Source organism: Manis pentadactyla, chromosome X (assembly GCF_030020395.1).
Source record: "Manis pentadactyla isolate mManPen7 chromosome X, mManPen7.hap1, whole genome shotgun sequence".
NCBI classification, from domain to species: Eukaryota; Metazoa; Chordata; class Mammalia; order Pholidota; family Manidae; genus Manis; species Manis pentadactyla.
In genome coordinates this window covers 11,787,677-11,812,268 of record NC_080038.1, presented here as the reverse complement: position 1 = coordinate 11,812,268, position 24,592 = coordinate 11,787,677, and the positions used below count along the sequence as shown (strand labels likewise).

Below are 24,592 nucleotides of genomic sequence, written 5' to 3'. Positions count from 1 at the left end.
GCTCAGAGACTGGTTTCGAAACACCATTTTCCACTAATAGGAACGAGAGCCCCTTGGACAAATGGCTGATATCAGGGTTGCAGTAAGGGAAGAACAAGATGAGCCTGGACTATCTTATGCTCAAAGAATGATGGGGATGAGTCAAAAGAACACAGAAGCCAGCATGAAGGGGCTCCCACTGGTCAAACTGGTAATAATTTGAGTAGAAAAATAAATAATGATAGCAACAGATTATAACCATTGCATTATCAGGACTATGAGTCCATACAGATGTACATAAATACAATGACTACACGGGAAGTCCTATGAGGAGCGTACCTCCCCAGAAAGTACTTATTAATATCAAAGAGGAAAGGAATAACTTAATAGTCAAGAAGCCTGGCAGGAACCACCTTAAATCAAATGACAAAAGTGTGGACAGTAATGGGACAAAATGGCAGTGTGTACTCCCTGATACGATGCAGCAGACTGAAGGAGACTGATGAGACATGAAAACGAAATGATCATGTGTTTGAACTGGATGCTTTTGCTAAAAAGGGTATTATTGGGAAGAATGGTAAAACTTCGATGGGGTCTGGGAATAAGATGGTAATGACACGTAAGTGAACCTTTACTGACTTGGACGCTTACATCATGGTTATGTAGGGAATCCTTGCTTGTAGGAAACACACACCAAAGCATGCAGGGGTGATGGGGAATCAGATCTTAGATGAATTCAAAAAAGAAGTTCTTTATACTGTGTTTCCAGCATTTCCATAAGTTTGTGATTGTTTCAAAATAATAATGAAAAATATTGATGATTGTGCTCACCTCAGAGCAACTAAATAAAAATTTCAAGGATGGAAGACAAAACAAGACTCAAGAAAAACCACAGAATGCACCTCCCCCCAAACCAAGGATAGCCAAGGAATGGCTTTGGTGACCTGTGGAGTATGTGTGGGATTTTTTGCCTGGAGGACTTGCTCATTTTAGGTTCCAAAAATGTTTTGCTGGTAGAAATGACAAAAGGGTGGGAAAGTGCCTCTGTACCTCCTGGTTTACTAGCAGGGATGCAGATTCTTAAAATGGGGGGAAAGTCAAGGAAGAAAGCGTAACAGAAAAAGACTTTGAAGAAGTAAAAGAAAATCAGTGAGAACCAAGAAAATAAAATACTGAGGCCCAGACTTGTGAATAAGGACAGGACTTGCCTTGGATAAGCCATCAGAAGATGTGGCTGTCACATTTGTGAATGGCAAAGCTAGGCCAGGAAGCTAGCTTTTTAAGTGACAGAGGCAAAATGCAAGATTATCTACAAAAGCTAGGCTAGGTAACAAGATGACATACTGCTAGATGCAACTCATCTTTTTCTTCATTAATTCCACCAGCATTTACAGAGTGCCACATCCATCAGGTCCCATGCTAGATGCTCGGGGATGGGAGGATAGGGGCCATCAATTCAGGAATGAGAAAGACAAGTGGTCTGCCAACACAGATTGTCACAGGAATAATAATCTCTTGTTAAGTTCTTACTATGTGCCAATCAGCATTTCCCAAACTCACGTGGCCTCATAACTCTCTTTTTCTTATAACATCTCTTAGAAATAGTTCAGCAGGATGGAAACCTGGCTTCACAGCTAATCATGAAGCATCAAAGGCACAAGTTTACCTGAGCAAACAACAGTATGCTGCAGCTGCTCGAAGAGCTGATGAAGTCTTAGGCTGCATCAAAAAGCAACACAAGATACACTACAGTGTGCTCTTCTGCAATTAGACAGCACAATGTTTTCATTTTGGGGGACTCACTCTCAGAGGTTAATCACCTGGACAGTGCAGGGGTACAAGACTGATACCTGGGGAACAAATGAAGGATCTGGGGCTATTTACCTGGACAAGTTCAAGGGTCTTAAAATCGCAACGTTGCAGCTATATGAGTGAGATTAGCCTTCCCGTGAGGTAGTAAGCTGCCTGAGTATTTTCAAGGTCATTTTTAATTCTGGGTTCTAGATGTCCAAAATGAAAAAGATGTACTACCTATCTACAGTGGATTATGGACAATGTTTGCTCTCTGAATAAAAGTAAACATCTAGACTGTTTCTTTTCCAAAGCCTCTCCCACTTGATATAAGAGGAAATGGACACAGAGGCACCTGTAAAATACTCTTACCGTCTGGAAGAGTCACAATGCAGATGGCAGACTGAACATCCTGAGAAACCTCATGATAATGAAAACCAGGGAACGTAGCAACTCCCAAACATTTACCTGATCACTTACACTTTCATGGACTATTTTAAGGCATTGGTATTCTGTGACACACCTTTGGGAAACAATGTACATATGTCACAGTCCAAGGCTGGAAAGGACTTGCGATTTCTCTACTGTTGTCAGAGTGAAGGCCTCGGGGTGTCTGTGATGCAAAAGCAGGGCCGTATCATGCCAGCACTGCTGTCACAGGGAAGTGCTAACACACTAAAAGGTATTTTAAAATACAGACCAAGTGTTATTTTCTGAATTGTTAATGACGGTTTCTGTTTAGAAAGTGTCTCAAATGATCAAAGCCCTATATTTGTGCGTGACGGCTCATTATTGTTCTGTTAGGGAATTATGGAAATTTCAACAAAACAAAGTGGAGAGACTAGAACAAAGAACCCCCCTGCATACATGAAACCTAACTTGACAATTATCAGCATTTTGCCAGTCATGCTTCATCTATGTCACTTTTCCTTGCACACATGCTTTTCTTTGGGTGGGTTGGTATATTTTAAAGCAATGCCAGATATCATATCCTTTCATTCATAAATACTTCAGTGAGCATTTCTAACAGAGAAAGACTTATAAAAACCAGTGACCCTAATTTCTAAATCAGCGCTAACAGAATTAGCAGTAGGAAACTGGAATCATGTTACTCAGTGGGCAGCTTACTTAGCCTATGACAAATCAGAGATACTATTTGCCACATACCAATTCTCCAAAGCTTTTAAAAAGTCTAAAATTACTGTCATCAGTGAGAGAGTCCAGATCCTCAAAAACCCAAACCAGAGACAGCTACATGCTTACCACAAGCGTGTCAGGCCCTGCGTGCCACACCTCAGGGCCCGAGAGCGCTGGCAGAGGGCCCACTGTGAGGCCCAGGGTGAGCCAAGTGGTCTTCACGTTGATGGAGCCTTCAGGTGTGAAGCCCGCCTGAATTCAGAACTCTGCTACTCTTCTCTCACAAGACACGGCCACTCTGAATGGGTATGACCTCAAATTCTGAGGTGACAGAGCTTCCGACAGATATACATATACATACGAACTGTTCAAAAGCCAATTCCCAGGGTTTTGTGGGCATAACAGTACAAAATTATGATCAACTGGTAAATTTTTTTATACTCCCAACTGAAAGTTGCTACTTTTGGGAGGGTGGAAGGCTGTATAAATTCACCACCAATATATTAAAATTATGAAGGGAAAAGTTTCACTTAAAAAAATAAAGAAATAAAAGAGTTTATATAACTGTTGTTCCAGACAGAAGACCTCTGCTGCTATGTGAACCATAAGGCTAGCAGATATTTGTTAAAACCCCTATTTGGCCAGCTAACCATGGCACAACAAATATATCTGAGCTCCCTTTGAAAACACCACTAAATACACATACAATGGTACACATTTTATAATGGATATAAATGTTGAATCACAATGTTGTATGTCTAAAACTATTATGTCAACTATACTTCAAAAAAAGTCAGAAACAAAAAAATCAAAACAAAGACCACTGCAATATAGAAAAGGAATGAGGTAGACAAAACCCACGTTACCAAAGAGAACTAGTGAGGAAAAGATAAGTTGATGGTCTAGGGAGCTTCCCTGAGTTGCCTGCTGGAGGGGTGGCCAGAAGCAAGTCTGTTTATCAGGCCAAAGCTCAGAAAGGTCCCTGGACAGGAGGCACCAGTCATTTCGGGAGGCCAAGTGCAGGCTGGGCTCAAGACAGGAGGCACAGCGGAGGCCCAAAAGGAGTGGTGGCTCCTCCTCCCTTGCTGCCCCTTGTGGCTGGTGGCCAGGGAGTCTGTTGCCACCGGCTGAGGAAACACTGTGGGTGGGAAAGAGAACAAGAACTCTACTGCCAAACAACAGAGCCCAAGTGCACATAGGCAGCGGGCAGGACCGAGGGGCCCCAGAGACCTCAGTTGCATTCGGAAAGGCAAGGGGACATTTGTTTTTGTGGGAAACTGCGATCTGCCTTCTACGTGGGGATAAGAGAGTGCATCTCATCTCCATCTTGACTTCCTGCAAAATACCCTTTGGGTTTTGATGGTCTGGCACTGTGTGTGCTGTGTGGAGAGCGCTGAAGGGCCGCAGAGCCTGCTTTTAGTGAAGAGAGAGTCTGAGACAGTTCTGGGCCACCATTCCATGATTCTCCCTGATACTATGCACATGACCAAGGTCATTAGAAAAACTCAAATACATGATGCAACAGCACCCCTCCAGTTCGAGAACACACTGCTTACAGTTTAGGAACAAGGGCAAATCTCATCCTGCTCAGCAGCTCATCCTCCTGAAGCATGACGAGGGCAACAGGATACATCTGATCAAAGTCAAAATTAAACTGCACACCGGCTGGAGGGTCACGAAGGAAATTCCTCTTGTCCTTTGAAGAAAAGGGGTAAACACATGGGGAACACCACAGAATGTGATTTACATGTGATAATGCATCACTCACTGATTTGCCAAATACTGAAATGTCATGAAGATTTCAGCCGTCAAGTCCACTGAGCTATCACTGACCTGTTCACTCATGAGAGCAAAGAACAACAGATTCTTTCATATATTTTTTAAGGATCAACTGAAGGGAGCCTACTGGGAGGCCAGGAATTCAATGGTGCAATGATTAGTTGCAATTACACAGTTTGAAATCATATGAACACACGTTTGTTTCAGTGAGCACCTTTATGTAAGTGAAAACTAGAGTCAATAATGTTAGAAACACTGACTACTTAGAAACTGGCTACTAACAGTGCCTGTCATTTTCATCTCAACTTACTCATACTGGATTTTAACAATATTTTTGGTTTTTGAGAATTCCTACATTAATAAGGCAAGAAAAAAATCTGATCCTCAATGAACTTTACTTATTCTACCTTCCAATGTAAAAATTTCAAAGCCTGAAATTGCTCCAGTGATATTTCTCCCGGATTTGTACAGGAGCCGTCTAATGCGCAACGGTCTCCAGTCCCAGTTCTCCTACCCCGAGCAACCTGCTCCTTCCACCGCCTCAAGCACATGTAGTTTACCTATGACTGAAATCCTTCAATGACCCCTTGTTGCCTGAAGATAAAACCTAACCTTATCAGAATGGTATAAAAAGGCTCCTTACCTACTTCTCCACCTGCATCCTATACTCCAGTCATACCCAAATGCTTCCAATGCCCCTACTGAATGCCAAACCCTGCCCCACTTCCCCCTCCCACCCCTGAACACAAACCACTGCCTAAGACTTAATAACTTGGCCCGTATCATCACTTTGGGGAAGCTTCCCTGGCGTCACGCCTATGCCTCTCTAAATGCCTCTCTAAAAGAAACAAGCTGCCTCTCCTTAGCGTCCTGCGTCACAGCACTTATTGCAGGGAGTGATACTGTATCTGTGGTCACTTAGCAGCTCCCCACTAAGCCTCTAGGCTCCTGGGAGGGGGGACTGTCTCATTCACCTCAAGTCCTAGGACAAGGCTTGGCCCAGAGGTGTTGCTAAAAACAATTTGCTGGAGGGGCGGAAGATGGTGGCGTGAGTAGAGCAGCGGAAATCTCCTCCCAAAACCACATTTATCTATGAAAATAAAACAAAGACAACCCTTCCTAGAATAAAGACCAGAGGACACAGGACAATATCCAGACCACATCCGCACCCGAGAGAACCCAGCGCCTCGCGAAGGGGGTAAGATACAAGCCCCGGCCCGCGGGAGCCGAGCGCCCCTCCCCCCAGCTCCCGGCGGGAGAAGAATAGGCAGAGCGGGAGGGAGACGGAGCCCAGGACTGCCGAACACCCAGCCCCAGCCATCCGGGCCCAGACACAGTACGTGCCCAGGGGGCCCTGGATACTAGGAAAACAGGGCAGCAAGAACAGTGAGCGGGCACTGGAGGCCGGGCGCCGGAGGACATAAGAAAAGCTCGCGACCATTTTTTTTTTTTGCTTTTTTGCTGTTTTGTTTTGGCGAGAGCTTTTTGGAACTCCTAAAGGGATAGGGACCCCAATACCAGGGACACAGGGCACCAAGAACAGTGAGCGGGCACTGGTGGCCTGGCGCAGGAGGACACCAGAAAAGCGAGCGCCCATTTTTTTTTGCTGTTTTGTTTTGGCGAGCGCTTTTTGGTAGTCTTAAAGGGATAGAGACCCCAATACTAGGGAAACAGGGCAGCAAGACCGGTGAGCAGAGGCCTGAGGCTGGCACCGGAGAATAAAGAAAAATGAGCGACCACCTTTTTTTTTTTTAATTAAAAAAATTTTTTTTAATTTAAAATTTTTTTTTTTTTTTTGGTGGTCGTTGTTTTGTTTTGGCAGGTGCTTTTTGGAAGTCTTAAAGGGGCAGGGCGGGACACTTAATCCAGAGGTAGGGAATCCGGGATCTCTGGGCACCCTAACCCCTGGGCTGCAGGGAGCAGGGAGGCCCCTTACGGAGATAAATAGCCTCCCAGCCGCTCCTGCTCCAAGGCGACTCCACCACTTTGGAGTAGCTGCCCGAGCCAGGACATGCCCACAGCAATAGCGGAGATTAACTCCATAGCAGCCGGGCAGGAAGCAGAAGCCCTGTCTGCGCGCAGCTGCGCAGCACAAGCCACTAGAGGTCGCTGTTCTCCCAGGAGAGGAGGGCCACAAACCAACAAGAAAGGAAGTCCTTCCAGCCGTCACTCGTCCCAGTTCTGCAGACTATTCCTATCACCATGAAAAGGCAAAGCTACAGGCAGACAAAGATCACAGAGACAACACCAGAGAAGGAGACAGACCTAACCAGTCTCCTTGAAAAAGAATTCAAAATAAGAATCATAAACATGCTGACAGAGATGCAGAGAAATACGCAAGAGAAATGGGATGAAGTCTGGAGGGAGATCACAGATGCCAGAAAGGAGATCGCAGAAATGAAACAAACTCTGGAAGGGTTTATAAGCAGAATGGATAGAATGCAAGAGGCCATTGATGGAATTGAAATCAGAGAACAGGAACGCATAGAAGCTGACATAGAGAGAGACAAAAGGATCTCCAGGAATGAAACAATATTAAGAGAACTGTGTGACCGATCAAAAAGGAACAATATCCGTATTATAGGGGTCCCAGAAGAAGAAGAGAGAGGAAAAGAGATGGAAAGTATCTTAGAAGAAATAATTGCTGAAAACTTCCCCAAACTGGGGGAGGAAATAATCGAACAGACCACGGAAATACACAGAACCCCCAACAGAAAGGATCCAAGAAGGACAACACCAAGACACATAATAATTAAAATGGCAAAGATCAAGGACAAGGAAAGAGTTTTAAAGGCAGCTAAAGAGAAAAAGGTCACCTATAAAGGGAAACCCATCAGGCTAACATCAGATTTCTCAACAGAAACCCTACAGGCCAGAAGAGAATGGCATGATATATTTAATACAATGAAACAGAAGGGCCTTGAACCAAGGATACTGTATCCAGCACGACTATCATTCAAATATGATGGTGGGATTAAACAATTCCCAGACAAACAAAAGCTGAAGGAATTTGCTTTCCACAAACCACCTCTACAGAACATCTTACAGGGACTGCTCTAGATGGGAGCACTCGTAGAAAGAGCACAGCACAAAACACCCAACATATGAAGAATCGAGGAGGAGGAACAAGAAGGGAGAGAAGAAAAGAATCTCCAGACAGTGTATATAACAGCTCAATAAGCGAGCTAAGTTAGGCAGTAAGATACTAAAGAGGCTAACCTTGAACCTTTGGTAACCACGAATTTAAAGCCTGCAATGGCAATAAGTACATATCTTTCAATAGTCACCCTAAATGTTAATGGGTTGAATGCACCAATCAAAAGACACAGAGTAACAGAATGGATAAAAAAGCAAGACCCATCTATATGCTGCTTACAAGAAACTCACCTCAAACCCAAAGACATGTACAGACTAAAAGTCAAGGGATGGAAAAACATATTTCAAGCAAACAACAGTGAGAAGAAAGCAGGGGTTGCAGTACTAATATCAGACAAAATAGACTTCAAAACAAAGAAAGTAACAAGAGATAAAGAAGGACACTACATAATGATAAAGGGCTCAGTCAAACAAGAGGATACAACCATTCTAAATATATATGCACCCAACACAGGAGCACCAGCATATGTGAAACAAATACTAACAGAACTAAAGGGGGATATAGACTGCAATGCATTCATTCTAGGAGACATCAACACACCACTCACCCCAAAGGATAGATCCACCGGGCAGAAAATAAGTAAGGACACGGAAGCACTGAACAACACAGTAGAGCAGATGGACCTAATAGACATCTATAGAACTCTACATCCAAAAGCAACAGGATATACATTCTTCTCAAGTGCACATGGAACATTCTCCAGAATAGACCACATACTAGGCCACAAAAACAGCCTCAGAAAATTCCAAAAGATTGAAATCCTACCAACCAACTTTTCAGACCACAAAGGCATAAAACCAGAAATAAACTGTACAAAGAAAGTAAAGAGGCTCACAAACACATGGAGGCTTAACAACACGCTCCTAAATAATCAACGGATCAATGACCAAATCAAAATGGAGATCCAGCAATATATGGAAACAAATGACAACAACAACACTAAGCCCCAACTTCTGTGGGACACAGCAAAAGCAGTCTTAAGAGGAAAGTATATAGCAATCCAAGCATATTTAAAAAAGGAAGAGCAATCCCAAATGAATGGTCTAATGTCACAATTATCGAAATGGGAAAAAGAAGAACAGATGAGGCCTAAGGTCAGCAGAAGGAGGGACATAATAAAGATCAGAGAAGAAATAAATAAAATTGAGAAGAATAAAACAATAGCAAAAATCAATGAAACCAAGAGCTGGTTCTTCGAGAAAATAAACAAAATAGAGAAGCCTCTAGCCAGACTTATTAAGAAGAAAAGAGAGTCAACACAAATCAACAGTATCAGAAACGAGAAAGGAAAAATCACGACGGACCCCACAGAAATACAAAGAATTATTAGAGAATACTATGAAAACCTATATGCTAACAAGCTGGGAAACCTAGGAGAAATGGACAACTTCCTAGAAAAATACAACCTTCCAAGATTGACCCAGAAAGAAACAGAAAATCTAAACAGACCAATTACCAGCAACGAAATTGAAGCGGTAATCAAAAAACTACCAAAGAACAAAACCCCCGGGCCAGACGGATTTACCTCGGAATTTTATCAGACATAGAGGGAAGACATAATACCCATTCTCCTTAAAGTTTTCCAAAAAATAGAGGAGGAGGGGATACTCCAAAACTCATTCTATGAAGCTAACATCACCCTAATACCAAAACCAGGCAAAGACCCCACCAAAAAAGAAAACTACAGACCAATATCCCTGATGAACGTAGATGCAAAAATACTCAACAAAATTTTAGCAAACCGAATTCAAAAATACATCAAAACCATCGTACACCATGACCAAGTGGGATTCATCCCAGGGATGCAAGGATGGCACAACATTCGAAAGTCCATCAATATCATCCACCACATCAACAAAAAGAAAGACAAAAACCACATGATCATCTCCATAGATGCTGAAAAAGCATTTGACAAAGTTCAACATCCATTCATGTTAAAAACTCTCAGCAAAATGGGAATAGAGGGCAAGTACCTCAACATAATAAAGGCCATCTATGAAAAACCCACAGCCAAAATTATATTGAACAGCGAGAAGCTGAAAGCATTTCCTCTGAGATCGGGAACTAGACAGGGATGCCCACTCTCCCCACTGTTATTTAACATAGTACTGGAGGTCCTAGCCACGGCAATCAGACAAAACAAAAAAATACAAGGAATCCAGATTGGCAAAGAAGAAGTCAAACTGTCACTATTTGCAGATGACATGATACTGTACATAAAAAACCCTAAAGACTCCACCCCAGAACTACTAGAACTGAAATCGGAATACAGCAAAGTTTCAGGATACAAAATCAACACACAGAAATCTGTGGCTTTCCTATATACCAACAATGAACCAACAGGAAGAGAAATCAGGAAAACAACTCCATTCACAATTGCATCAAAAAAAATAAAATACCTAGGAATAAACCTAACCAAAGAAGTGAAAGACTTATATTCTGAAAACTACAAGTCACTCTTAAAAGAAATTAAAGGAGACACTAACAGATGGAAACGCATCCCATGCTCATGGCTAGGAAGAATTAATATCGTCAAAATGGCCATCCTGCCCAAAGCAATATACAGATTTGATGCAATCCCTATGAAACTACCAGCAACATTCTTCAATGAACTGGAACAAATAATTCAAAAATTCATATGGAAATACCAAAGACCCCGAATAGCCAAAGCAATCCTGAGAAAGAAGAATAAAGTAGGGGGGATCTCACTCCCCAACTTCAAGCTCTACTATAAAGCCATAGTAATCAAGACAATTTGGTACTGGCACAAGAGCAGAGCCACAGACCAATGGAACAGACTAGAGAATCCAGACATTAACCCAGACATATATGGTCAATTAATATTTGATAAAGGAGCCATGGACATACAATGGCGAAATGACAGTCTCTTCAACAGGTGGTGCTGGCAAAACTGGACAGCTACATGTAGGAGAATGAAACTGGACCATTGTCTAACCCCATATACAAAAGTAAACTCAAAATGGATCAAAGACCTGAATGTAAGTCATGAAACCATTAAACTCTTGGAAGAAAACATAGGCAAAAACCTCTTAGACATAAACATGAGTGACCTCTTCTTGAACATATCTCCCCGGGCAAGGAAAACAACAGCAAAAATGAGTAAGTGGGATTATATTAAACTGAAAAGCTTCTGTACAGCAAAAGACACCATCAATAGAACAAAAAGGATCCCTACAGTATGGGAGAACATATTTGAAAATGACACAGCTGATAAAGGCTTGATGTCCAGAATATATAAAGAGCTCACACGCCTAAACAAACAAAAAACAAATAACCCAATTAAAAAATGGGCAGAGGAACTGAACAGACAGTTCTCCAAAAAAGAAATACAGATGGCCAACAGACACATGAAAAGATGCTCCACATCACTAATTATCAGAGAAATGCAAATTAAAACTACAATGAGGTATCACCTCACACCAGTAAGGATGGCTGCCATCCAAAAGACAAACAACAACAAATGTTGGCGAGGCTGTGGAGAAAGGGGAACCCTCCTACACTGCTGGTGGGAATGTAAGTTAGTTCAACCATTGTGGAAAGCAGTATGGAGGTACATCAAAATGCTCAAAACAGACCTACCATTTGACCCAGGAATTGCACTCCTAGGAATTTACCCTAAGAATGCAGCAATCAAGTATGAGAAAGATCAGTGCACCCCTATGTTTATCGCAGCAGTATTTATAATAGCCAAGAATTGGAAGCAACCTAAATGTCCATCGATAGATGAATGGATAAAGAAGATGTGGTATATATACACAATGGAATACTACTCAGCCATAAGAAAAGGGCAAATCCAACCATTTGCAGCAACATGGATGGAGCTGGAGGGTATTATGCTCAGCGAAACAAGCCAAGCGGAGAAAGAGAAATACCAAATGATTTCACTTATCTGTGGAATATAAGAACAAAGGAAAAACTGAAGGAACAAACAGCAGCAGAATCACAGAACCCAAGAATGGACTAACAGGTACCAAAGGGAAAGGGACTGGGGAGGATGGGTGGGTAGGGAGGGATAAGGGGGGGAGAAGTAGGGGGTATTAAGATTAGCATGCATGGGGGGGTGGGAGAAAGGGGAGGGCTGTACAACACAGAGAAGACAAGTAGTGATTCTACAACATTTTGCTATGCTGATGGACAGTGACTGTAAAGGGGTATATAGGGGGGACCTGGTATAGGGGAGAGCCTAGTAAACATAATATTCGTCATGTAAGTGTAGATTAGTGATACCAAAAACAAAGCAAAAAAAAAAAAAAAAAAAAAGGGCAGTTCCTGTGTGGTAACCTCCAACGAGTTCTACACAAGGGTATAAAGGGCATATAAAAGTGTAGGCAAAGGGTCTGTTTGTGTTTATACAGAGGATCAAAGCCTAATTTGGCTACCCCGAAAATGAACTAAGACACGATATGAAAAAGAACTTCCAACATCTGCACTCTCTGGAAGACTCATGCCAGAAGATGATCATCAAAAAACCCCAACAAAGATCCACGCACTGCTACAGCTGTAGATGCACTCATCCCACCAGTTCCTGGACTTGTCATGGGAATGAGGAAGGAGATATCTAAGCTGGCCTGTGCATACAGTAAAACAACAAATTTGACTGGATCTATACTGTTGGAACTCAACCAAGAATTTGGAAAAGTGCAAATTGTAGCGCTCCAAAGTCTTACAACTACAGACTATTTACTGTTAAAAGAACATATGGCATGTGAACAGTCCCCAGGAATGGGTTGTTTTTTAATTTGTCTGATTTCTCTCAGACTGTTCAAGTTCAGTTGGACAATATCCACCATATCATAGATAAGTTTTCACAAATGCCTAAGGTGCCTAACTGGTTTTCTTGGTTTCACTGGAGATGGCTGGTAATTACAGATATGCTTTGGTTATGTAACTATACTCCTATTATGTTAATGTGTGTGCGCAATTTAAGTAGTAGCTTAAAACCTATATATGCTGAAGTTACTCTACAAGAAGATATGTCAAAGAAATAATCAATCTTCCCATGTTTTCTTCCGCCTGCTACTTCTATAGCTTTTCTTCTTCCTTCCTAATTACAACCCTTAAATAGAATTCGTGCCTCATATCAAATTTACCGAGTATCATAATTCTTCCAAGTGGTAAAGATACCTCAAGACAAATGCTGGGCATAGAAGCCACAGGGCATAAATATGCAAAGAAGTAAAAAGCTAACCTTTTCAAACAATAAGGCTTCCCTCTCACTTACCAACTTCACATTTCCCTGTATGGCCCCGGAAGATGACTGGTTAGCCAGAGACGGGTAAGATTCCTCAAGGGAGGAACAACCTAAGACAGGCACAGTCGCAGGGGGGCCATCAGGTGAGAAATTGGGGATCAACAGAGGTGAGGCTTAGAACCTCACCCCCTTGTTCTGAGAGAAATCTTCTGCATACGTGGATGTTTTATTGCCCTGGTCTAGCTTGGATTAACACATAGTCTACAGGCACACACCTGATCATCTACATTTGCTCTCTTACAACACTAAACTATGTTTTCTACCTTTATCTTGTATCTACCTACCACTTCAGCATTTTATTAAAAATAATAATAATAAAGAGAGAAATGTGGTATCCACATATAAATCAAGTATAAAAACCAAATGAGTATTCATATTTGAACTGACTGTTTATAGTTCATAATGCATGAGCAAAACCGAAAGTTTCTGTGATGACTGCCCTTGTACTGTTCACTATGTAACTTATTCATTATGTAAGAATTTGTTCTACATGTAAGAACTTGTTTGTTATGCCTCAGAAGATTGGAGACTGACGAAAATAAGGCTTGGGGTGGATTAATGATTGTGCATTGAGCATTGACTCCCCTATACAGAATTTTATTGTCGTTAACAACCATTTGATCAATAAATATGAGAGATGCCCTCACAAAAAAAAAAAAAAAAAAAAAAAATGGACAGACTTCCAATGGTAAAATAAATAAGTAACCGGGATGTAATGTATAGCATAAGGAATATAGTCAAGATATTGTAACAGCTTGGTAGGGTGATAGCTGGAACCTAGAATTATGTATATAAATGTTCTACCACTGTGTTGTACACTTGAAACTAATGTAATGTAATACTGTGCGTCAACTACCCTTCAATAAAAAATAATAATTAAAAAAAAAAAAAAAAAAAACCCCAACAAAGATCCACGCAATGCTACAGCTGTAGATGCACTCATCCCACCAGCTCCTGGACTTGCCATGGGAATGAGGAAGGAGATATCTAAGCTGGCCTGTGCATACAGTAAAACAACAAATTTGACTGGATCTATACTGTTGGAACTCAACCAAGAATTAGGAGAAGTGCAAATTGTAGCGCTCCAAAATCTTACAACTACAGACTATTTACTGTTAAAAGAACATAAGGGATGTGAACATTCCCCAGGAATGGGTTGTTTTAATTTGTCTGATTTCTCTCAGACTGTTCAAGTTCAGTTGGACAATGTCCACCATATCATAGATAAGTTTTCACAAATGCCTAAGGTGCCTAACTGGTTCTCTTGGTTTCACTGGAGATGGCTGGTAATTACAGATATGCTTTGGTTATGTAACTATACTCCTATTATGTTAATGTGTGTGTGCAATTTAAGTAGTAGCTTAAAACCTATACATGCTGAAGTTACTCTACAAGAAGATATGTCAAAGAAATAATCAATCTTCCCATGTTTTCTTCCGCCTGCTACTTCTATAGCTTTTCTTCTTCCTTCCTAATTACAACCCTTAAATAGAATTCGTGCCTCATATCAAATTTACCGAGTATCATAATTCTTCCAAGTGGTAAAGATACCTCAAGACAAATGCTGGGCATAGAAGCTACAGGGCATAAATATGCAAATAAATAAAAAGCTAACCATTTCAAACAATAAGGCTTCTCTCTCACTTACCAACTTTACATTTCCCTGTATGGCCCCGGAAGATGACTGGTTAGCCAGAGACGGGTAAGATTCCTCAAGGGAGGAACAACCTAAGACAGGCACAGTCACAGGGGGGTCATCAGGTGAGAAATTGGGGATCAACAGAGGTGAGGCTTAGAACCTCACCCCCCCGTTCTGAGAGAAATCTTCTGCATCCGTGGATGTTTCATTGCCCTTGTCTAGCTTGGATTAACACATAGTCTACAGGCACACACCTGATCATCTACATTTGCTCTCCTACAACACTAAACTATGTTTTGTACCTTTATCTTGTATCTACCTACCACTTCAGCATTTTATTAAAAATAATAATAATAAAGAGAGAAATGTGGTATCCACATATAAATCAAGTATAAAAACCAAATGAGTATTCATATTTGAACTGACTGTTTATAGTTCATAATGCAGGAGCAAAACCAAAAGTTTCTGTGATGACTGCCCTTGTACGGTTCACTATGTAACTTATTCATTATGTAAGAATTTGTTCTCCATGTTAGAACTTGTTTGTTATGCCTCAGAAGATTGGAGACTGACGAAAATTAGGCTTGGGGTGGATTAATGATTGTGCATTGATCACTGACTCCCCTATACAGAATTTTATTGTTGTTAACAACCATTTGATCAATAAATATGAGAGATGCCCTCACAAGAAAAAAAAAAAAAAGGACAGACTTCCAATGGTAAAATAAATAAGTAACCGGGATGTAATGTATAGCATAAGGAATATAGTCAAGATATTGTAACAGCTTGGTAGGGTGATAGCTGGAACCTAGAATTATGTATATAAATGTTTTATCACTGTGTTGTACACTTCAAACTAATGTAATGTAATACTGTGCATCAACTACCCTTCAATAAAAAATAATTATCAAAAAAAAATAAATAAAAACAATTTGCTGAATTGAGTTCTCATAAGTACCCAATGACAACTGTACTATCCATTTTTTTCATGCATTAAGTGGCCCAATACAAGAAGCTTCAAGGGTTACTCTGCTATATTCTGAATTATCCCAAACTAGTGCCCGGTAAGTCAGAGAATGTAGGGCAACTCTGGCAGAGATTGCTAATTGTCCCCCAGGACTTCTTCCTTCCTTTCTTTCAGGATCACAACTTAGTTCCAGCTGGGCATGTGGCTGCCTGGCCAGAGGCTGGATTTCCCAGGCTCCCTGGCATCTAGGAGTGGCTAGGCTGTCTAAGGTGAGAAAGGGGGGTGGGCCTCAGTGATAGGTACAGTTTCCGGGTCTTGTCTTTCAAATGGTCTGGCATGCCCACACACCTCTTCCCAATCCCCACAGGCTGGAACACAGTCATGGTCATGGGGAGCTGGCTTCCCCACAGGGAGGCAAGACAACATCCTAGGGGCTAGTACAGGATGGGACTGAGACAGGAAGAACTTGGGCCCCTAATGACTTCACGGACACAGCACCTCTACTTGGACCATCTATCTCTGGACTCTTACGTGCGGGGTTAGGAGACAGGGACAGAAACTCATACCTTATTTAACCTACTGTATTTTTGGATTTTTCTATTATAGCAATTTAGTCCATCCCTTAACAAATTCAGCAGTCACCATAATGGACATATTGGAGTGGCTTTCAAAGCCTCTGGATCATGCCAAAATTCTGTGGGCTCTTTTGTAGGCACGCCTGTATGCAACGTTCACTGAGTCATCCATGCATCAGGTGCTCATTCCGAACCTACTGTGCTCCAGATACGTGCCACCTGCTCAGCCGGGCACAGCACAGGTGGAGTCCCTGTCTTCACGGAGCTTCCATTCCAGTTGGGGGGTGGGAACAGACCGGATTTAGACTGCTAAGGATGAGATGGGCTCATTGGGAACAGACGGCTGACAGAGTGGTGGGGGAAGGCTTATAGGAGGTGCCATTTGAGCTGAGATCGTGAGGATGGTACAGGGTGGGGAGGAGGGGAAAGGAGGAGGGGAGAGCAACCACAAGGCACTACAGTGGGACAGAGCTCAGCCTGGCTGTACTCCAGCAAGACATGGTGGCTGGAGTGCTGGAGGTCAGTGCAGTGGGGCACAAGGGAGGAGAGGTGCACAAAGCCTGGGGCCTTGGAAGCCAGTGGAAGGAGTTTAGGTCTTAAGTCTACGAAGAGATACCAGTAGAAGGGTCTATGTATGGGAGCAACAGGACGTGATTTATGCCATAAGTAGATCCCTCTGCTGCTGCTGAGAGGAGCTTATCCCGGAAAGGGGCAAGAATGGGATAGGACAGCAGCTGGGATGCCTCGGGCAGGAGATGACGGCACCAGGCCCACAGTGGTGGCAGGGGAGAAGTGGGCTGGAGCTGTATATCCCGAATACAGCATGGTCAGGACAGAGTGCGGGAGGCACAACTCATGGAAGACTCCTGGGTTTGTGGCCAGAAAAATACTGGTGGATAAACGGGAGTTTTATTCTGAGATGGAGACAAGGAGAGAACAGGTTTGGGGGACAGAGGAGCTGTGGGGGACCGGACTGGTGAGTATCTGACATTTGCTCTGAAATGACATTGACTCTCACTGTCCTTCTCATTTGTCCACAAATTCCTTCTTGAGATAAGCAGGTATGTACTATGCAACCTTGGTGTCAATTTGGTCATAACATGGCAAACAAAATATACGGTGTTCACACTTCTCAACCCGTAATGGATGCTCTGGTCTCTACAGGGTTTACGAATGGAAAGAAAAAAACCCTTAAAATGCCCTGGGTGAGGGCAATGGAAAGGAGGTAAAGCCCAGCTCTACATTTGTTTGTTTTCTAGACTGAGGTTCCATTTATGACTTTGGTTAAAAAAGAAAAAAAAAGAGTGGATTAAAAACAAACTTGAAAACCACTGATAGAGTAAAAAGCCCTATTAGCTGAGTTCTGTGCCAGGCAGGCTGCTGGGTGCTGAGGATAGATGGAGATCAAGGCCAACCTCTGACCGTGAAGAGTTCACAGCCCAGTGGAGACACAGATAAGTAGTGAGGGTCACATTGGACAGTCTTGGTCCCCATGCCTATACAATGTCAATAAAACCCTTACCTACCTCACAGATGTACATTGGGGCTCAAAAGACAGAATGTATGAGAGAAGGCTTTCTGAAACTGTCAGGTGCTACACAATTGTTACCTGGTATCTCTACATTCCCTCTAAAGTCCCAAGAGCTATTTTCATGGGCCAGCATATGGAATTTTATTTCTTTCAATTTCAGTTTCAAATACAGGGGGCTGTTAAGGAGAAAATTTAGAATATAATCATTTGATTCAGAAAAATCAGAATATTATCTAGAAACTATATATGACAGCATATCTCAAAAGATTATCTTAGTAACATAAAATAATCCTTTTAAGGCTGAGTTACTTTGTGGTAATAAGCTATACTTTTCCCCATTAAGTAAAAAAGAACTTGAAAAAAAAAAGAAAAAAGAACTTGAGAAGCAAATTAAAAGTTAGTGGAAAAAATAGTGAAGTTGCTATATACATTCCTAATATTTCAAAATATTAAAAAAATTGTACAGAAGAGAGACATTCTCTTAAGGATAAAATCATGCTAGGAAGAAAGTATTTCTATACATGGAATCATAAGATACTTACAGCTGATAAGGCCAAGATTTGTTGTTGAATTGTTTCTTCATCATTACTATCAACCCACGGGGGCACTGCTGTTTCTAAATGGTTTTTAATGGCAAAGAAGAAAAGAGAAAATCAGGTTACAAGGGTTATGTGGCAATCCATGGTTTGGAAGAATAAGAATGTTTCCACACAATCATTTTAGCAATTTACAAAGAGATTCCAAACACAAACATTCATAATTCCTAGACTTACCGTATCAATCTTCTGCATGTATGCATTTGGTAAAAAAATTACTCTGCTTGGAATTATATGGTGGAGAAACTGGATGACACCTTGACCAGGTGACTAAAATCAACATCCCCAGTGAAGGAGAGATGCCACTGTGGGCCTCCAGGTGTGATATCCTGAGGACACATCAGCTGTGAGCTGTTCTGGCCAAGAACACACAATCTGAATCTAATCATAAGGAAATATCAGGCAAAGCCCAGTGAGGAACTATCTATTTAAAAAAAGGGGGGTGGGTGGGTTTGAGTATTCTTCAAAACACTAATGTCATAACAGACAAAGGGTGTGGAAATATTCCAGATTAAAGGAGGCCAAGAGACATAACAAAATGGCAATGCTGTGTCCTAGACTGGGTGTTATATTGAGGGGGAAAATATGTAAAAGACTACTGGGCCAACTGACGATATTAGAATATGCATACTATATCAGTGTTAAATTTCCTAAAGCTGCCAACTGTACGGTCAGTGATTATGTGAGAGAATTTCCCTACTTATGAGGAAATACACATTCAACGTAACAGAAAAAAAGGATGCAAAAAGGGAAAAAGCGTGTAAATAATAAGGCAGATGGAATAAAATGCCAACAGTCTAGGTAGAAGGTATATATGTTTGCTGTACTACTTGGACGCTCGCAACTTTTTGGTGAACTGAAATTATTTCCGAATAAAATATTTTTATAAACTAGTGGTGCTTGACTCATGACAAAAAGTGATAAGGAGGCTGCAAGATAAGTAATTAGGAATTAAAGGTTGTCAAGAGTGAAAACAAATGAAGAAAGACACGGACAAATCGGAGGCAATAAACAATAGAGCTGGGATCAAATCATCAATGAGCCTCTAGAAGCTAAATGCTGGGAATACCAAGATGACTAACACCCAGCTGGGTCTTCCAGGGCTCACAGGAAAAAGAGATTATTGCAATTCAGCAGGATTATAATGCCAGGTGATAAACGGTAACCTGGAGAGGGGAGTCCCACAGGATTTTCTATGGTGACTTGGGAGCCAATCTTGGGTTAGGAGTTCAGTGTTGGGTGTGTTTAGGGGGTGTTCAGAGGGAGCAGCAGGTGTAAGAGCAGAGGCAAAACCACAAAGCATGCAGCTCAACCATCTAAGCTTGGAGCAGGACAGGGGGGCAGAGCCGAGGCTGTGGTGCGGGTGCTGAGTACAGAGATACACATACAGAGGTTCCTAACGTTTTTGCAGAAATAATTCCTTTTTGTGTTATGCTGCATAAGTCAAATGGAAGAGACATCCTATTGTGTATCAACTGATAGAAAAGTTATGTACACTCATGGACAGACACTTGGTTCATTCTCTGCTTATCCTAAGCAAGCAAATGGTGGCAACTATAATTCAAATTCTGCTAAATGTAAGATAAACTATTTTCATGTTAAAAAAAATTAGGGTAAAGCTCCTTTAAAACTTTTTTTCTCACACTTACTGTAACACTTTGGTCTCCATTTTCAGTCTATTCATGTGGGCAGCCTCTCCTAGTGCTCCAAGGCCCACTTTTCTGGTGTAGATGAGACACCCCCATCTCCCTGTTCCTCTGAAACTGCTTTTTAGGGCAGCCAATAATCCCCAGGTTGTCCAACCCCATGGACACTTACTCCTATTCTCTGTAGGCTGGCTTCCTCATCTGGAAAATGGCGCTTACGGGAGGTTGCTCACAGAAACACTGTGACCATTAAGTGAACACATGCACATGGACCACTCATCAAGTGCCCTTCCTCATGGTGACTGTAAACAGACCTTGCAGCTGGCCTTGTTCTCCTTGAAATTCTCCCATCTATGGGCTTCTACTGCTTCTCTCCTAGCAAATGTTCTCTCTCTTGGGTAAGTGGGCACTTGTTTTGATGGCAGATTTATTTCCATCACTTACTAGCTGAGCAACCTTCAGCAAATGACTTACCCTTGCTGATCCTGCCTTTTATAATAGGAGATGACATATATAAAGTGCCCAACACTTAAGCAGGCCCTCAGAAACTGCCAATTCCTCCTGCTCCTCCCTTCCCCTCAAACCCTGTACATCTCTACTCAGCTCTCTTCATGCTCGGCACTGTCACTGAGGAGCTCACCTACGCTCATGGCTTTGGCACATCTTGACTAGTAATCTGTACCAGTAGATGGAATTCGCCTCTATGCTTCAAAAAGGAATAAATTGCTGCTGGACCCCATTAATTTAGCAGTGCTGACCAGCAGAACTTTCTGCAATGATAGAAACGTTCTCTATCTGCATTGTCCGATATGGTACCCATTAGCCCCATGTGGTTACTGGGCACCTGATATGAGAAATGGAGTTTTTCCAATATGCCACCTGCATTCCCTTCCCTGCCTCTGTACATGTTCCTCTCACCTGAGGTCTAATTGGGCGCCTCAAAACTGAAAGTACCTCCAATCCTCTCATTCCTGATCCCTTATGCTTCCTATCTCAGAGAACCAAGCAGCTCTTACACCAAGTCTCTGAGCCAGGATCAATTTCACTACTTCCTGTGAATTGGTAAGTTGCGCTAAATTGTATAGGTTATTTCTCCCAAAGAGCTGCTTCATACTTTTGAGTAACTAGGCGCAGCAATGCCCAACAGGAACTTGCCACAGTACTAACTAGCTCTTTCTGAATTTGTGGCACTGCTCAAACCCACTGAGTTATTTTACACTTCCGTCAAATGGAAAGACATGAGGCCAGTTTTGGGTTTCAGCACCACCCAATGGTAACAGTAGGCAGTTTAAGACCTTATAACTGCAAATATTTAGACAAGCATTTGTCAGTAAAGAAATCTATTGAGTACGTTCTCCAAACGCCCATGACTTTTCACAGCCCTCTGCCACTCCCCTGGAAAGCTTTGTTCTCTTTTTCTCCTGAAGAGAATGGGAGGGAGCCAACATTTGCTAAGTGCCTATTATGTGTATATATTGCACTGCCCTGGACATGTTCTAAAATGAGAAATGAAAGTTTTCTCTCTTTCACAGCCTGCCCCCACACCCCCACCAGGGGCTGTCATTTGGTCAACCTCATCCACCATCCCAGCCATGGGCAACGATTTCCTTCCTTCCTTTAAACCCTGAAGGTTTATGAGTTTGTCTCCTCCATTAGTCTTTGTGCTACCAGAAGGAGGGGGGCTGTTACTCACACATTTTTGTATTCTCAGAGGCCTAGTGTGGTGTCTGGCACACAACAGGTGCTCAATGAAATTTGGCAGCTAAGTAAGTCATTACCACAAACCTATATCATACCTGATTTTTTGGTATGCTGTTCCTCAACAAATTTTTTCTGTTCCTTCTGAAAATCTCCTATAATTGTCTGTTAAAAAATATGTAAAAAGTCAAATAACTTTGAAAAGTTTATTAGATAAGAATTACATTCAAGATTTGTGAAGCTTATTTAAGACATTCATTTTCCTCAAATAAAAAGGCTAAAAAATGAGCTACTTCCCCCTTTACCCAGCAAAAAGAGAAATTCAACATTTTTTAATTTAAAGTATACTCCCCTTTATGATAGCTTATCTTTGAAAAGCAAAAATAAAATGAGTTTAAAATTCAATTATTGTATTACTCTAAAAAACTGTAAGGCGAGGGTAAATCTCATTCTAACAAATAGTATACACAACAAAGTACCTAGATAACAAGCTATCTAAAGTTTAATTGATGACCTCCTTAGTTCAAATAATTACCAACATAAATGAAATTCCCTAGGTCTGCACCCTACCTCTGCAAAAAATGAACAAACTCACTCCTTAGGGTCTTAAAAGGGTTGTTCCTAATGGGCTAGGGCTTTAAAATCTTAACTGAATAATGCAAAGGCTAAATAAATATATTTAGAAATAGTAATAGTTTAAAATTAAACTCACAGTATGAAAAGTGTAGCATTATCCCAAAATATTAATGTATTTTAGAAACTAAAACAAAACTAAAACATTAAAACTAAAACAAAGGTTATTCAAATCAGGTAATTTATATCATAGCAACTTGTTACACAAAAGAGAGAAAAAACCCAAGAATCTCAACAATCAATATTTTGATCAGAACATGATATCTTACTTGGGTTAATCAAGTTCAGAAGGGATGATTATATTAGGTGCTAATGAATTTCATAAATCTCTACTTTCAAAAGATATTTAAATGTACCTTATCAATGATGTCATCTATCTTTCCTTCTTCAACTGATTTCTTTATTGTCTGTGCTGTTTCAGCAACTGATTCAGTTATCTTTTTTGTAGCAGCAGTTGCAAAGTTAAATAGATAGGCTGTAAAGAATAAAAGAGAGTCTATGCTCCAAGTACAATGGCTATGGTATCTGTGACTTTTCCCTTAAAGAGCTCTTACAGGAATCTTAAACCACTGGGCACATTCCCTGTTAGTCAGGACTTGAAACAAGGAATGAGAAGCAGGGGCAGTACTCTACTTTCCGGGTGGATAGGCCATCCTGATTGGGCCTTGAATCCATCTCTTGCAAAGACCTTTAGCATGCTGCCCAGTTCTCCCTGGTAGCTGTTTCAAACTTGTCTGGCCCTTCTCCAGTCATTAGTTCTAGCTTATCTCACTACATAATCCCCCCTTCAACTTCACAAATCACACCAAGGCTCCTTTTTACTTTCCTTCCTTTCTAGGCCCTAAATAGCCCATCTTTATTTTCTCTTTCTTCCCTCCTATTGAACGAAAAAATGTCCGTCCTTTCCTAGATTAGCCCATCCTATGATAAATCTGGGAGAATTAAAAAAAAATAGAAATCGTGGCAAGCCCTAATATAAATATGAATCCTTCTTAATAATAATGAGCAAATATGTAGAACAAATTAAAACTAAAACAAACTCCCACCTTTACAAAAGGAAAAAACAAAATTAACTTTCCTTAAGACCTGAAAAGACATGTACCAAAGCTCCACTGTGCTATATAATATAAAGGCCTGAATGTGGACAAGTACCACTTCAAAGTCCATACTCTGCACCAAATGGGCTGCAGGAAGTGACCTCAGGCAGGTCCTGAAGCTGGACCCAGATGCGCCCAGGCAGCTGGCCTGCCTTCCACTCTTCTCATCCTACAAGAAATGCTCTGTACGTCAGGGCCGTCTGGCCTCTGCTACTTGCACTTGCCGAGGGGGCAGGTGGGCTGACTCTCACAACACTCAGGCAGGGAGAAAACGCTTTACTGCTCCCGCTATTTACACACTTTGTAAAGACTGACCAGTCACCAGGAACTTCATGCAGAGGATTTAGCTGCTAGATGAAACCTCGGCCTTGCCCAGATCCTCACCAACCTCTCCCGTCGTGAGAAGACCGACCGACAGACACACCTTCTCCTTCTCCTTCCCTCCACCCCACAGGCCCCAACCAGTCGCGCCCGCGCCCCAGAAGTGTCAAGATGGGTGCGGGCATTCCTCGACATTCTCTGGTCTCGGGGGCCAGGGTAGACTCACTGCCGAGGCCTTTGGCCTGGTGAAGGAGCTCCTGGTCCCCCGCTTGCTGAGGCTCCCCCTCCGCCGACTCCACCACCGCCTCAGCACGCTGCTCGGGTGGAGCGTCTCCTGCACCGTGCCCATCTCCCTCGGACTGCCGGCCACTCGCCGCCGGCTGCTCCAAGCCAAACCAGCTGCTCAGACCCTGGAACATCCCGCTCGCGGGGCGGCAGCCGCGGTCCGGATCACTGGAAACCGTTGCCTGCCCCCAACTCCACAACGCAGGCCCCCTTGGGATATGGCCGGAAGCGCTGCTCAGGGCAGCTGGGCCCATGGGTCTCCCCGCCTCTACGGCAACTCCGACGCCGGCCGCGCATGCGTCACTTCCGGCCAAAGACCCGCCTCCTCTGTTTATTTCGGTAGCGTTCTTACCTGCGTGGAAACCCAACAAAGGGCTTTCCCACGTCGTCTCGCCCCGCCTCCTTTCCGCCTGACGCAGTTTAGTGGGTGCCTGACCTGCGCGTGTGTGAACGGCGTCTGTGTTGCTCCAAGAAGCTTGGCTGCTGATT

The 24,592-nt window shown here is 42.2% G+C and overlaps 1 protein-coding gene across 1 annotated transcript in view; it reads right to left on the bottom strand.

Annotated features, from left to right (window-relative positions):
- Positions 1–24,391, bottom strand: part of SYAP1 (synapse associated protein 1) — a 30,564-nt gene extending 6,173 nt beyond the window's left edge. Inside the window, exons 1-5 of the mRNA XM_036912906.2 lie at positions 24,045–24,391; positions 22,757–22,875; positions 21,866–21,932; positions 18,370–18,443; positions 4,464–4,603 (exon numbers count right to left, since the gene is read on the bottom strand). Coding sequence (XP_036768801.2) covers positions 4,464–4,603; positions 18,370–18,443; positions 21,866–21,932; positions 22,757–22,875; positions 24,045–24,357 — 713 coding nt within the window. The 5' untranslated portion in view covers positions 24,358–24,391. The remainder of the gene's footprint in view (positions 1–4,463; positions 4,604–18,369; positions 18,444–21,865; positions 21,933–22,756; positions 22,876–24,044) is intronic.
- Between the last annotated feature and the right edge of the window lie 201 nt (positions 24,392–24,592).